This window comes from Grus americana, chromosome Z, assembly GCF_028858705.1.
Source record: "Grus americana isolate bGruAme1 chromosome Z, bGruAme1.mat, whole genome shotgun sequence".
NCBI classification, from domain to species: Eukaryota; Metazoa; Chordata; class Aves; order Gruiformes; family Gruidae; genus Grus; species Grus americana.
Genome location: NC_072891.1, coordinates 29,917,733 through 29,932,947, shown reverse-complemented (window position 1 = coordinate 29,932,947; position 15,215 = coordinate 29,917,733). Strand labels below are relative to the sequence as shown.

General features: G+C 40.0%; 1 protein-coding gene across 3 annotated transcripts in view; it reads right to left on the bottom strand.

The window, feature by feature from the left end:
• DOCK8 (dedicator of cytokinesis 8) overlaps positions 1–15,215 on the bottom strand; it is a 95,628-nt gene that overhangs the window by 63,620 nt on the left and 16,793 nt on the right. For all 3 annotated transcript variants that reach the window (XM_054809975.1, XM_054809976.1, XM_054809977.1), the window contains 11 exons: positions 12,109–12,284; positions 9,309–9,380; positions 5,217–5,340; positions 4,754–4,966; positions 4,141–4,226; positions 3,513–3,579; positions 3,113–3,262; positions 2,408–2,488; positions 1,434–1,593; positions 686–825; positions 361–454 (listed from right to left, as the gene is read on the bottom strand). In XM_054809975.1, the coding sequence (XP_054665950.1) occupies positions 361–454; positions 686–825; positions 1,434–1,593; positions 2,408–2,488; positions 3,113–3,262; positions 3,513–3,579; positions 4,141–4,226; positions 4,754–4,966; positions 5,217–5,340; positions 9,309–9,380; positions 12,109–12,284 (1,363 nt within the window). The remainder of the gene's footprint in view (positions 1–360; positions 455–685; positions 826–1,433; positions 1,594–2,407; positions 2,489–3,112; positions 3,263–3,512; positions 3,580–4,140; positions 4,227–4,753; positions 4,967–5,216; positions 5,341–9,308; positions 9,381–12,108; positions 12,285–15,215) is intronic.

Sequence of the window (15,215 nt, the reverse complement as noted above, 5' to 3'; positions counted from 1 at the left end):
TATGATCCATTTAAAAACTTTGCAGGGAAACAGCAAGGATTTGAGAAATTTGCTTTAAAGCACTGTCTTCAAACATTTTGAATAATAACAAAAGACACCCAGTAGATACTCTGTAAATTAGGGAGGAAAGCAAATAATTTTAGAATATCAAGCTAAACATAAATCTCCATCGTCACTTATACAGAAGAAAACCTCAAAAGCATCTGTGCTTAGGTAGACACTGGAAACCCAGGAACTTCCACAATAGCACATTCTATAGACTTAAAATCCAAGTTAATTATATTTTGGGGTTGGAATTTACAGAACAATTTAGTGGAGAAAAGTATATATATCCTTTTCTATCCAAAATTCATTATGTACCTGGTAAAGTCTTAATCCTTCTCTGCAAGGAAGATGATCTTTTGAAATCAGCTAAAAATTTGAACAGATCTTCATCACTGAGCCTGTCTCCTTCCTACAGGAGAAAGACAAAAATCAATACCTTTATAACAATACTCCATAACACTGAGAAAAGCTTCTGAGTGAACCATATCCTTGAGGCAGGCAAAGCAAATGGGTTGCTGCCTACTTGACAGCAGTTATCCTCTGTCCCCACACAGACATCACTGGTAACTCTTCCCAACACAGTTCACACGACGTAGATGACAAATGTCTTAGGCAATCAGAAACAAAGAGTATCCAGTACCTGTTTAAAGAAGGTGCTGAAGGTCAGAGAGGTTGTTTTGAAATTTGATACTGGATAGCTGTCCTCTGAGCTGAGACTTCTCTCAGAAAGTCTTCTCGCCTGTAGCAGTGTTGCCCTCTTGTCACCAGTGGATCCTTTCCCTTCAAAAGGAAATTAAATGAAACACCAACTTGCTTTGTGTTGCTTCAGTACAAAGACTATCAGAATACACTAGAAATCCACAACTTCACATGAACATCAGAGGATAGAAAAAGTACTTAGAACATTCCACTACTTTTATTTCAGACTATGTGAAATAGTGGAATGCCAGGACACACCTAGTGAAGTGACATAATTTCTGCTGCAGAGCACAAGCTCAAATTTTTAGTTCATGGGTTCTAAAGCACATTGGTCAATGTTGTTGACAATGGTACTGTATACTCTAGAAACTAAGATAATATGTATTTTGATTGCCCTGTATTGCAAACAAACTCCATATGGCAAAGGGAGTTTTACTTCTACAAAGCCAGTGTTCAATGAAAATTGGGCCTAAAACATGGAAGAATATTTAGCATATATAAAAATAAATATGCAGAGTTGAAACAGTGAGCATATTAAGTTGTAAGTGTTTGTAGCACTGAAAAGGAAGGCTGAGAAGACGTGACTGAATCTGTTGTTCACTCTTGATGCCAGAGTGAATGACATTGTTTCCTATGCACAATCCTACCAAAGAGTGACTTTGTATTAGTTAGGATAGTTAGACAACTACCGTTTAAACCTTCGGCCTCAGGTACTTCTCGTTCAAGTGTTGAAAGGTTGAAGAAATTAGTTAGGCTTATTGGAATCCAGGCAAATGGCATTCTGTATTTCCCCAACCGCTGACAAAAAGATTCAGCTTGGGCTTTCAGTTTTTCAATCTTTTCTTTTGTCTAAGACAAAGAAAATAATGACTGTTTAAAAAGCAATCAATTATTTTAATGCTACTATAGATAAAAAATGGACATTACATATTTACACTTCAGTAAATAATTCGCATTCTTATCTCTGGTGTTTTCTTGCTACATCAGTGTCAGAATAGTAGCTGTTTTGATATGTACATTCACTTCTCATTTCTTTTCAATGAGTTCATTATTATTACAAAAAAGGAGAACGAAGATCTTTTTGCAGTGACCCTCAAGCCCAGCATGAACAACCACCATGAAACATTAGCAGGTTCTACTTCCTTGATCAGGTACAGAAACAATATTCTGATGAAAGCAATATTCTAAAGGTGAGAGATGTGTGGAAGTCCAGCAAAAATTGTCAGTCTGCTCCAGGGAGATAAATGACCATGAATTCCTTGAACAGAGCTCATGTTACCTATGGATGACAGCACTGAACTGGCAACGTACACACTGCAAGACGTTGTTTGCCCGTCCAAATCAATAATATGTCTCTGAGGTGCAAATATTTCTGTTAAGTCCACATTGCATTGCCATCTCCTTTGCTCACCCCTATCTGCTTCGTGATTCAAGACTTTGTCAGTACTCATTTCCAAAGGGGTCAGTAATGAAAGTGCACCTTGCCTTCTCATGACTTCTTCCCATCGGTCACAGACACCAGACTGCTTGCACCATGGATGCACCAACTTGCTTCCTCTCCAGTGTTCTTGGGATTCTGTCCAAAGGGTCTGCTCTTTCTCTGTTTTTTTACTTTTGTGCATGCATTTTTTGATCTAAACACTCTTTATAGTTATTTACTTACCTTGCCAGCCTCACTTTCTTTAAGAACCACGTAGGGTTCTGCACAGTCCCCAATTTCTCCTTGCTGAAGCACTTTTTCTATCTACAAAAAGCAGTAAAATAAGACAATCACAAAGAAAAAATATCACCCAAATAATAACATGTGGCTTCTCTAGCAATACAAAATGCCTTAATGTGCAATATAGAATTCTTAAAGTTGTCTTTATTGTGTAACCAATACTAAATCTCCTAGTTTTCCATCTGGTTTGTTAGAAAGTAGAAAATAACATATGTGACAATGCTGTCAATCAGGTACTACTGCATTTTCTCTGAAATCAGGAAAATTAACACATTCCAAATGAAGTGGTTCAGGCTAAGTCAGTTTCAGAATTAAATAAAATGATGTAAAATGCACTATACCGAAGCCAAAAAACGTCCACAGAATGCAATTAAAATTTTTTAAAAATGGCATATTTCATGTTACTTTAAAGTTCCCTTGGGCAGAGATAGGAAATACTAAATGCCTAGTGGAACTAGAACACAGGGTATCAATATAACTTCCTAGCTTGGGAGTGAGATACACCAGTGGACACCTGCACATGTACTCGTAAAAACTACCAGAATTTATCTCAGCTACAGGAAATTCATGTTTGTCAGCTCCACAAACTCAGACAACAGGCACAGCCGGGAACAGGAGGAATGATGTTGAAGCAGCACTGTAACATACCTTTATTACTAGGTATATATCCGATGAGGGATAAGTGACAGAAAATACTGCCGATCTTGCCTGAGTAGACAAGTCAATGGAGGGTGTATGAGAACGCAAGAATCCTCTTAATGAATCAGGGTTGAGGTCACAATGAAAATTTTCTGAGATCTTGAAAAGAAAAAGAATTAAAATGTATTGTAAAGGAAAAATACATCAAATTTTATTTTACAATAATTCAAAAGTAGTAACTAGAATTACAAAACAAAGAATTGCAAGCACGTGACTTTGGCTACATAAAAAGAATCCTGGATCAGACTGCATGTGTGAAAAAGTTGCATTTTTTTCAAGTTTTCCTAAATTATTACTCCAGAGGTAAAAACCTAAGCCAACTGAACAAAAATACTGTATGCACACTTACCTTTTTTCTTTCTTTTATATCATAGAGAGCTATGCATGCAAACAGAGGTTCGATCTCTATATCAAACCTGTTAAGGACAGACACACAGGACACTGATTAATACTGCACTCTTATGACTCTGTATAATAAAAAAATGAAAGGGCTGTATTTGGACTGGCACTTCCATTAGAAATTAAGGAGAAATATTTAGTTCCAGACCTCAGCTCTCTCAAAGTCTGGAGGATTTTCTTATTAGTACATTTTATTAGATGATTTAAAGAGGAAAAGAAGGAAAATAAATTGCATGCAATTTCTAAATTTGTCAGAAAGGTGGTCTCAGATATCATTTAAAAATGGTCATACCTTCCTTGAATTTTTTTTTCTGTTTATCAAGTCCAGTAGCGTGCACGGAGACCAATCTAGTTTGTTGGAAATATATAATTTGGGCTCATTCCCAACTCCTTTTCAGCCTGACAGGTTAAAGACTTCTGTAATGATGGATAGAAATAGTCCTCTGCTACACTAAGAAAGAACAAGCAAGCATGCAAACACTTGCTGAACGGGACACCTGCGGCAGTGTAGCAGGGTCGGCAGCAGGACACTGGTATGAACCAAGAAACAGTGAGCGAGGCCTGTGGAAGGTACTTACTTCAAGGTCTGCAGCTTCACCAAAATCCGGTTGCCCAGATGTTCCTTTGGGCGATCCGGCACCGGCCGTATCTCCACTGCATCTTCCTATCATTAAACAGTTATGCTGGTCATCATCAATTAAAACAACTGTAAATTTGCATACTTACATGTGTCGTTAACTGAGCCACTGCTACAGACTAGCACCTTCCCTCACTCTGCAGGCATTTCATCTCTTCAGAGATGAAAGAAAATTGATTTGTACTTCTGAATATTTACACATCAGACCCCCACCTGGCATTTACACTGAATATTTACACTTCTGGCCCCCAAGTGTTACGGTGAAGGGTAACGCCCTGACACAGCCATATCACCAGCACGGGGCTTGACCCGCACCGAGGGGGTGTAGCAAAGCCTCAGGCAACACCATGATTCCAAGTACAACCCCCTGAATGCATGTTCAAGATAGCTGACAGGAGCCCACAGTGACATGCCTTCACCGTGTTATTATCCAAGGGAGACATGTATCCAGACCACAAACCCTGGTTTTTTGACTGTGGTTGCAGCTTTAACCTTCAGCATGCTGGGACAGCCAGCTTGGGAAGGTTTGTGGGCCAGTCAGCCTCCAAGCTCACCTCATCCACAGAGGGGTAGAGGGCGAGGAGCTCGGCATGCCTGTTGGTGCGCCGTGCCTCCTCGTTCTGCCTCTCGAATTCCTCGGCACTGACATGCCGCAGCAGGTTTTCCAGGCGGGGGTCCGGCTGCAGGCTGCGCAGGTCAAAGTCGGAGGAGGCAAGGGTCGTCCTCGAGGCCTCCTCAGGGAGTGCATGGATGTGTCGGGGCCCCACCTGTTGGAAAACAACAAAATGGCAACTGCTGGCTTAGGCATCCAACAAAATGGCGAGCTGTGGCTTGGACATCGGGGTGTCATGAAACATAACTTGCTTGTCTGACAGAGAGGACCTTAATGCCACCTCTGCCATGAGGCCTAATGGCAAGCACGGCTCTCCGCTTGATGCTGTTACAGAGATCCTAGGATGCTTCCTTTGAGGAGAGCTGCTATATTTGATCTCTTTTCCCAAAGTGAAGAACATATACCTGAAAGTTTGCATCGCTGGAATCCAATGTTTCCGATTCAAATGTTTGTTTCTGAAGCGTCTTGTGAAAATCTTTTCGAGATCCCTTGTTTTTCAGGCTACAAGTATCCGAATTCCCTTGGTTCCTTTTACAGAAAGGCCCGAGCAAGTCAGTACAGAACGAGGAACAATTAAGGGAGAATAAAACAGAAAAGACAAATTTTAAAAAAAATATTAAGCAACCGGAAAAAAAATAGTGCAAAAGAGCAGTGTAGCATAGCTTTTATGCAAAAATGTGACATCTCGCAGCGTTTAATTTTTTTATCACACCACTGCAACTCTAGCATGTATATCAAGAGTGGTTTTAAAAGGAAGAAAATTCATTCAGATCACTTTTGCAGAGACTGTGAGCCTGAGACAGCAGCAAAACCTGACCTAGGTGCAAATTCAGCTCTGAGCTCCTCATCAGACACGGCAATTATTTCAGTGACCTTAAGGACACGGATCAGGATCGCTTATCTCTTGGCAGGCTCTTTGCTCCTGCAATTATACATCAAGGAGCTTACTGCTTTTGTCCTAGACCTAGCTGGTATCCCAAGTTAATCACATACAGCACTCTACACCTTTCAAACAGTGCCTGTTTTGGAAGAGGGCTTTTGCTGTGGCACAATGTAACCCTCACTGCTGGCAACTTCCTAAAATTTTACAGCAAGGTACAAATTTCAAGTTACATTTTTATGGCAGATGAAAAAACCCAGCACGTACCCTGAAAAAAGATACCAGATGCATGCAGAGCTCTATTTCTTCCACTCCAGCATGAAAATTGCTAAATACTGTGATGGCCTTTTTGCCATCAGCCTCCTTAGTTACAGTAACGTGCTTCATTCATTTTCCTTTCCATAACACTCCCAAAGCAATATCTAAACATCTGAGCACTTTCATAAAGCAATTCACAATAAGCAATTATTGATTAGGGAGACACTTTTTTATTACATTTTGGGAGCAACTGAATTATATGCTCTGATGTGTTTTAATTTTAATTGTTTGCATTTTAATCATTTACCAGTTCACTGCAAATGAAAACTGAAGTCATAAAAGAGACCATCCCAGCTCTCCTTGGATGTGACCTTGTTCTGGAACCACCTAAATCATCCAGAATGAAAGACACAAATTCTGCACAAGTTTATTTTAAGACATTTCAGCATCCAAAAGAGGCTTTGTTCATTATTTTTTCACTACCTCTGGTGGCAAACAAATGATTAATGGAGAGATTTATGTACCTGAGATCACACTTTCCCTGTGGTGTACTAGCTACACTAGAGACGCTGTCCTGGTTTCGGCTGGGATAGAGTTAATTTTCTTCCTAGTAGCGGGTATAGTGCTGTGGTTTGGATTTAGGATGAGAATCATGTTGATAACACACTGATGTTTTGGTTGTTTACACAAAGATAAGGACTTTTCTACTTCTCACACCACCCCGCCAACAAGGAGGCTGGGAGTGCACAAGAAGCTGGGAGGGGACACAGCCAGGACAGCTGACCTGAACTGACCAAGGGATATTCCATACCATATGATGTCATACTCCATATATAACTTGGCTGGGGGGTTTGGACTGCGGCTTGGGAACTAGCTGGGCATTGGTGGTCTGTGGGTGGTGAGCAATTGTGCTGTGTATCACTTGTTTTGTATATTTTAATTCTTCTTCTTCTTCTTCTTCTTCTTCTTCTTCTTCTTCTTCTTCTTCTTCTTCTTCTTCTTCTTCTTCTTCTTCTTCTTCTTCTTCTTCTTCTTCTTCTTCTGCTCCTCCTCCTCCTCCTCCTCCTCCTCCTCCTCCTCCTCCTCCTCCTTTTCTGTCATATTAAACTGTATTTATCTCAACCCATGAGTTTTAACTTTTTTTTTCTGATTCTCTACCTCATGCCACTGAGGGGAGGAGTGGGGAAAGGCTGTGTGCTTGTTTTAGCTGCCTGCCAGGTTAAACCACGTATTCCTGGAAAATTTATTTATATTGTTTATTTATTTTGAAAAGCACAGTAGCTATTAAAACTCATCAAGAGGCAAACCCTGTGCACATGTCAATTTAATGGCCATGCACTGAATTAAGAAAATGGGATGAGGAGAAGGAACAAAGGACAATTGAAAGGAGAACCTGATGGGCGCAGGAACAAGCCTCCCATTCAGGTGAAAACACATGGACCCCTCAGCTGTGTCCAGCCCCTCTGTTGCATACCTCTCCGCTCTGAGGCATGAGGACCACCTCTGCTTATGCCACCCACTGAAGACTCTTCAGTCTCCTCTTCTGAACCTTCACATCCATGAATGGATGAAAGTCACTTACGCACTCCTCTCACCGTAGCTCACCAGACCATACCTTCAGCAACCTGTCCTGTGAATCTTTGTCTCCCAAGTAGGCAACTACAGTTTTTCCAGCCTTTCTTAAAACAATGCAATGCTTTCTGCAACTACTCTTTCTCACTTGTCTCTTAACATCTTTTCTTCCTCTCATATCTGTTTTGAGATTAGTGTCTAAGCGTAACATGAGACTCCCACTAGCAATCTATCACTAGTTTATGTGACACTGCAACATGTCTTGTTCTTTGCAAGTTTTAATAACTTGCTTGCTTTGTTGGCCACAGCGATCAAAGCTCGGCTTTCTGGCAGGGCCCTTTATCATGTTTACCACAGACTCAACTGCTTGATAAAGTTTTTGAATGGAAATTTGCCTCACCTGAATGAATGAAATATAGTAAAACATGAGAAATCTTTTCATGCATGTGTATTTCTACAGCTCCATTTACATTTCCACAAGCACTTGTAAGTGCAAAAATAGCCATATTCTATTGTTCACCTCACCTACTCTACTGCTCGCTCCCTCCTGGTGCGCACAGACAAAGCTGCACGCTGGCTCTTTACAGCGCACTCGGAACAACACTGGGTGAAAAAGCTAGCACCCGCGCTCTAAGCGGTGCAGGTGCAGGAGCTTGCAAAACCCGCTAGCTTATTTTTAGTGACTCACTGTGGAACAGTTCCGAGAACTGAGTCGATTTCATCATCACCCCTGGAGGAAGTCTCTTAATAACGCTCAGTGGCTGCTCCGTCCCTGCACCAAACTGCACAATTAAACAATGCCATTCCTTTACAATCTCCAGGAGTCAACCTGTAACGCACTGACTGACAATGTAAATCAGGTCAGAAAAACAGAGCAGCAAGGGCAGGTGAAGGGGCACAACGAAATGGCAGCAAATGTGCCAGCACTCTACCAACGGCTGCTACTACTCCTTCTCAAGAATGGGGCAGGAGGGCAGGAGGGGATGAGCAGGAAGCAGCACAGAAAAACAGAGCTCCAAAAACCTCTTTCTGAAGAACAGCAGGGGGTGATGGGGAAGGAGGAGAGCTCCACTGGCACAGTGCATCCCTGAGAGTCTGAGGACAGACACCCTTGCACATAAAACACTGACCGAGAGTTGTCTTCTCATTTAATACATGAAATGGAATGAAATAAATAAAATAAAAAAAAAATCAAATCAAATCAAATCAAAATAAAATAAAATAAAATAAAATAAAATAAAATAAAATAAAATCACTTGGAATGACTACAGGTCCAATTCTGTGTGTTGAAGTACACTGACCCCAAATGCAATCAATCAATCACTGCTGGGAAAAAACATAATCCTCGGGTTTTTGCTACTAGCACTCTGTTGTGTTTCCAGACACCATTAAAGATCAGAACATGTTGAATTTTCAGGGCATGGAGGGGAAAATGAAGAGCATACAAATGTAATCTTTATCCCTGTTATCTTTCCTTTTAGTGTGATGAAATAGTAGTAGTATTCATGATTTAGATAAATCATCATTACAGACAGTTGGTGTGAACTTCTTCTCAATTAATGCCTAGAGTGCCTGATAATTAAGAAGCAGATCCAACAATATTTAGCTATAGCCCAGCAGCTCAAACAAAACAATATAGTTATATATACTACTGAAAAGTCAGTTCTTGTCTTCAGTCTCTGATTCAAATCATTATTCTGTAGGATCATTTATAACAGCATGCATCTCCTCTCTGGCAAATAAGATGCAAGGTATTTTCTGTTTTGTTTACTTGTATGTTGCTTACTTTCGATTCACAATGAGCCACTCCCGGATATACGTCTGAACACAGTCTCTGACATGTGAGTCCAGCTCAACCCTGGGGAAAAAGCAAAATATTGTAAATATTTTTTGTACCTAGGTCATACCTTAAGGACAAAGAAATTTATCTTAGCATGCCGTTCAGATAAAGTCCTCTCTATTAGTCCTTTCCTGTGTATTTATTTTACTGCTAAACTATTGTTTGAGGTTAAAAGATTTCGGTGTATACTGCATGAATTCCCTGATGCAGGTTTTTGTTACTGTGTTTATAAATTAACAACATACATTTAACAGAGGTAACCATTTGCCACACTATGCATTTCATGAATGTAAGACTGATGTTGCTACAAAATACAGCAAAATAAGAGAAATTACACCAAGTACCCATCTTTGTGATTTTCAAAACTTGGTAACAAGTGACAACATATAGAGATATTTTTCTAGCGACCTCAGCTCCTGGACTCTTGCAAATACATAGTCTATTGTTTGGTTTTGGTGTAATTTTCTCTTTCTTATAGAAACGAAGAAAATTCTAAAAAGGGACCTCAAGCTTTTAATCAGATAGCATAATAAAACTTTAAGATCTAAGAATATGTTATGATTTAATTTTATGATTTTCAAATAAGTCTCAGTTAATGTAGGGGGCTGTCAGTGCTGCCTGATAGCCTGGATACCTATTGGAACTCAAATATTATAAGCTAAAGTCAATGTCTGTGAATTCGCTGTCATGACGTTGTAGCATAAATCCCCTGCCCCTATTCTAAAAAATGTTAGTGACCTGTGCTGAAATCACTTGTTACGTTCTCCAATCCAAGTGAGTAAAAGAGTAGAAAACACATGCAATGCAGGGATGGGTGAAAGGTATGATACTTTTCAGCACTTTCCACACAGAACTGTTAACAGATCTGCAACCAATTACCAACAACTGATTTAGGTTCATGTGTGCACTGCAGGACGGAGCCTTGGCCGATACCAGACTGCTGAGTGCCCGTGCCACCGTTGGACTCATACAGCACATGGTCACTTCCTGTGCCTGGTTCAGGTGGGACGTATGTTTGCAAGCGGGCGGCGCTGCACGTTAACCCAGTTTGGTGGGTGGTATCTGTTTCCTGCTCTCGGTGCAGGAAGATACCACAGGCTGCATTGCCTGCAGGCAAATCTCTGTTGCATGCCTCTCCCATGCTCTCATCTTCGCTAACACAGCCTGGCATCTTTGGCCAGGATTTTCCGTGAAAGCACTAACATTGATAAGAGCGGTGTGAAAGGCTAAATGGGAAGCTGCTACGTAAAAAAAAAATCTGCTGAAAGTGTATTTGTTGGTATTGACTTTTTGAGCTTTGCCACAGACTCCTTACAAAATCCTTGACGTCACTGTGGTGCAGATCAGGCCTAAAACTGATCATACAGCATGAGTCTACACATTCTCCTACAGGAAAAACAAATACGTAACTGCTACAGGCATGCTAGGAAGTAACCTTGGAAACAAGGGAGAAATGGTCATCTTATCTTTTAAGTTTCATTTCAAAGTTGGATAATTTTTTACTATTTTTGTCCATAATTTAAATAAATGGAAACTTCAAGCACCAAAATATTCGCCGTCTCCCACATCTGTTCTCTCCTCCCCAGTCTACAGAAAAACAAGAAATCATGATAAAGATTGGAACATTTTCTATGAGTAACTTCAAGCGAAAATCGCCTTTTGTGCAAATGTTACAAAATCCCCTCGGAGCTGCATAATTCAAAGAGTTCTCAGGTGACCTACCATGGCACCTCATCTCTACCACCTTTACTCTCCTGAATTTCCTGAAAGATGCGTTGGGCCAAGATGGAACTTGCAGGCTGAGACCTTGGTTAGAGAGAGGGTTCTCAGCTAATCCACAGCTGGCAAAAATCGTATAAACTGTGGTTTAAACTGTGCCTCATTGCATTTGGTACATTGTGCAGAACACACTGAACAAATACTGCTCTGGTACAGGGCTCTAGTTTATACAGGTGGCTGGTATAAATCAGAGCAGGCTGCAACAACTTTTGCAGGAACAGAGGGGGATGCAGGTCTACCCTGCGAGCCAGGACGCCATAAACTTAGCCTGTTTGTCCCTTCAGCGTTCAGGTTCAGCACAGCAGAGAATATAGACTGTGCTGTTCATTTCCTGAAAATACTGGAAAGAGCCAGCCACCCATCCCAAACACATTGCACAGTTAGCCATTTTTGCAGACATAGCAGTTTGGGGGTAAACTGGTGCTGACTTCATGCTTATCTGGCTGTTAACCCAATCAGTGGTTCTACTTGAAGGTACCATTTACAGTGAAACAATCCTTGAAGAGTATTTTGTATTCAATGCACAGGACTCTCGTAAACCGCGTCAGAAAACTCTCCAATGCATCCCTTTTTCTCATTCTGAAAAATTCTGTTGCCCATAGTTTGCCTGTTTATCAAACCAGCTTAAATATTTCCAGGATGGCTGAGCACCAGTATTAACACATGCTACTTATTTTAATTTAAAAGCTGTTCAAAATAGTGGAATTATTTCATAACTGCTAGCCTGAAATCAAAAGTGACTCCTACACTAGAAATTAACACTTTCCCCTCCTCCCTCCCCCAAACCTTGTAAAGTATGACTATTTCCCCTCATTTAAGCAAGAAAGGTACTGAGAAAGAGATGCTTAGTGATCCAATGAATGCCATGTAACACATAGAGGACAAAACAAGTGAGGGTGTCTTGATCAACATCTTCAAAACTATTTTTAAGCCTGCAGCATTCCAGAGGGAGAGAAAGTTTCCTTACCCATCTTCTGGCATAGAGGGCTGTGAAGTCCTGCACTCTTTGGGTGTAAAGACAACATCCAAGTCATCTTCAGGAAAGTCACCAAGTTCTTGTGCTAGTTCTGAGTCCAAGTTGTTCAGCCGCGTCATTAGGAAGCCTTCAAAATCTACTGGGTCTACTGCGTCATAAAAGGAAGGCTAAAAGAAGAAATAAAAAGGTGTTTATTTTAGCAATAGAAGGTTTTTCTTAATAGTATAATTTAGGCCTATTTATTTAATTCTTGTCATTGTCCCATTATTTATCAAACATCAGAAACAGATACTTATATACAGTGCCACTGCATTTAATGCAGGGAAAAGTTGCTAACAAAACATTCAGCTGAAAAAAGAAAGGGAACAAAGAGAGAAAAGTTTTAAAACACAAAGAAGAAATGGAAGATACTACACTTAACTCCAAATTTGCTCCTATTTTCTCTGTTGAGCTTTCCCAGTTGCTGGTAGAAGGAGGGCTGACTGAGGTACATTCCCGTGGAGTGCACCCAGTCCCCCTTGCCCAATTCATGGTATTCATCAGAGTTATGGCAAAGGCAGTAGTGCGTAAGTATGACAGAAGACAAGACCAAAATGATAGTGACAGGCAGTGCCAGCTGCCAGGGAGCAGCCAATGGACTCTACAGCACATGTGACGAAAGGCGCCAGCAATCAGGCCAAGGCAGTAAGTCTCAGAAGTTACACTGAGCTGAGGACCAGCTATAAGCACCGTGGCCACCATCATGAAGATGCCACTCATTTGAGGTGCTGTGCCTGAAAGATAATGACTATTAGAAATGCTCTGTGCTTTCGACTCCAAACAAAGTAGAGGGCAAGATATACCGTGAATCAGAAGAAATTACTGTTTTCCAGCTCTGAATGTTAGTGGTTTGCATCTTACTGGAGTTCTAATCTTATTGGATTTCTCAAGGTTTGGTACAGTAACTACATAAAAGATTACATGAAACTACTAAAGTTATTATTGCAAACCTTAGATATCCACCATTTCTACAGCAAAGGGCATTGCACCTTGACAGAGAGCAGTTGTATGTGATTACATTTAATCAGCCGTTCTTAGACAGAACATCTGATTAGAACAAAGTTAAACAAGTACAAGCTCTGCCACTCATACACGCTATGAAGCTGTCTGGCTCTTTTTATCCGCGTAGTCTCAAAAACAGAGACAGAAAATTGTGTTTGATATGGTACTTAGAAGTGTTCCACATACACATAAATGTGACTTCACATGTTAAAAGTATGTGTTATTCTATGTATAGATAAAACTGAAAATTATTTTACTTCCTATATAGCCAACAAAAATAGCCTGTATGTGTTTAGAAAATAAAACATCTGTCCAGTTGAGTACAGACCAGCATCTCATATTGTTAATTTTCTTCACAAGTAACAAATAGATCTAAAAGCTATGTCTCTAGAAACCCTGTATTTTATGTTCTGTGAGTTCCATAAAGGTCAAGGACACCTCAGCACGGTAAGGACACCTCAGCACGGTAAGAATACAGAAAAACAGAGCATTAGAATAATAGCACTGGAATAACTAATTTACTAGGAGGAAGAATTCTAGCAAAAGATAGCTATCAAATCATCCTCGTCTGTAAAGAGCAAGGATTGCATTGCACTGATTAGCCCAAATACCTTTCACAAGACTGCCTTCTGAAGCTGCCAGCAATAGTCTGAACATAGATCAGATCATCTACCCGTATGCTGCTGTTGATGGGGTGTAGGCAAAATAAAGCACCCAATGTCCTGGATACCACCACTACCTTTATATTCAATGTTACTGGGGCTACTGTCTCATCTAACGTGCATTCTGGAGCTATCTTCCTCATACTCCAGTGTTCTTCTCTGCAAATAAAGTCTGTGAGCCAAAATCATGAAGCCTTCACTCATTATTACTGAGTCCTACTCGTGCAAGGCTCTCATGGAAGTTGATAGGATTTTCACCTGAGCATGAAGCGACCTCTGCACATAACAGTGATACACCCACAACATCAGGAATTTTAGCTCAATAGGACAATGAGGAATTCCACAATTTATGAAACATGCAAAGGTGCTCAACAGCGGCAAAGCTCCTGGTAACTCTGAACTAAAATGGCTCACACACAATATGCCACGTCAGTCACTGTAGATGATAGGAAGATGAGTTAAAGCTGATTAGTGGTAAATATGAGTTTTGGAGCCTTTTTAGTGTTCTGGAAATATAAGTGAGAAAGTTATTCAGCTAATAAAAATCCAGAAACACCATGCAGAAAGTGAAGCATATTTAGAAGAAATGTTCTTAAAACATGTAGGAGAAGCAAACCATTTAAAACTTTTGGAAAAAAAAAAGATGTGGTAAATACTCCTGCAAATGATGTAGTAGAGACCTTTGAACACAATGAACCACCACCCCCCACCCCAAGTTCCCCTTTTATAGGGAAACTGTATTGGTCTCTGCATAAATAAAGTCTCTGAGCTCACTCCTCTGCCTGTACATTTAAGGGATCAATTGAATTCTCTGAAAACACTTTTGGGAAAATCTCTCTCTTTCATTGCTCTTTTCATTCAAAGGGAAAACCTAAAACTGACACTAGTTCCAGCAAATAATGAGGCAGCCAGCTGAAGAAATGCACTGTGCTGTTAATAAATTTTTAGGTTAAGCACTATCTCTGGTTTGTACCGAGTGTAGTGCTGAGCATATTGGATCAACAGTTATGAGTAAATAGTGATCTTTATAGCTTTTCATTTTTTTTTTTAATTGCCAGCATAATATCCTTGAAGTTCACTTACTGTACTGCCAGTGGGTAAAACATTACATGTTAGTGTATATACATATATATATATGAATATCTACTAAAAAAAAAAATTCACAAAAGATTAAACTAAATCACAGCTTAAAGTATACAAAAGCATATTACATATTTTCAATTGCTGAAGAAGTCATGTTTCACATGCAAAACATTTTTGCTTAATACAATCTAATTTTTGATTAAGAATTGCACTTCCTTTCAGAAATCCCACTTTTCCATTCTGACAAGTCAAATCTATCACTTTCCATTGTGTCTTCTTTTTCCAGTTGAAGTGTTAATAATAAACTTTAAT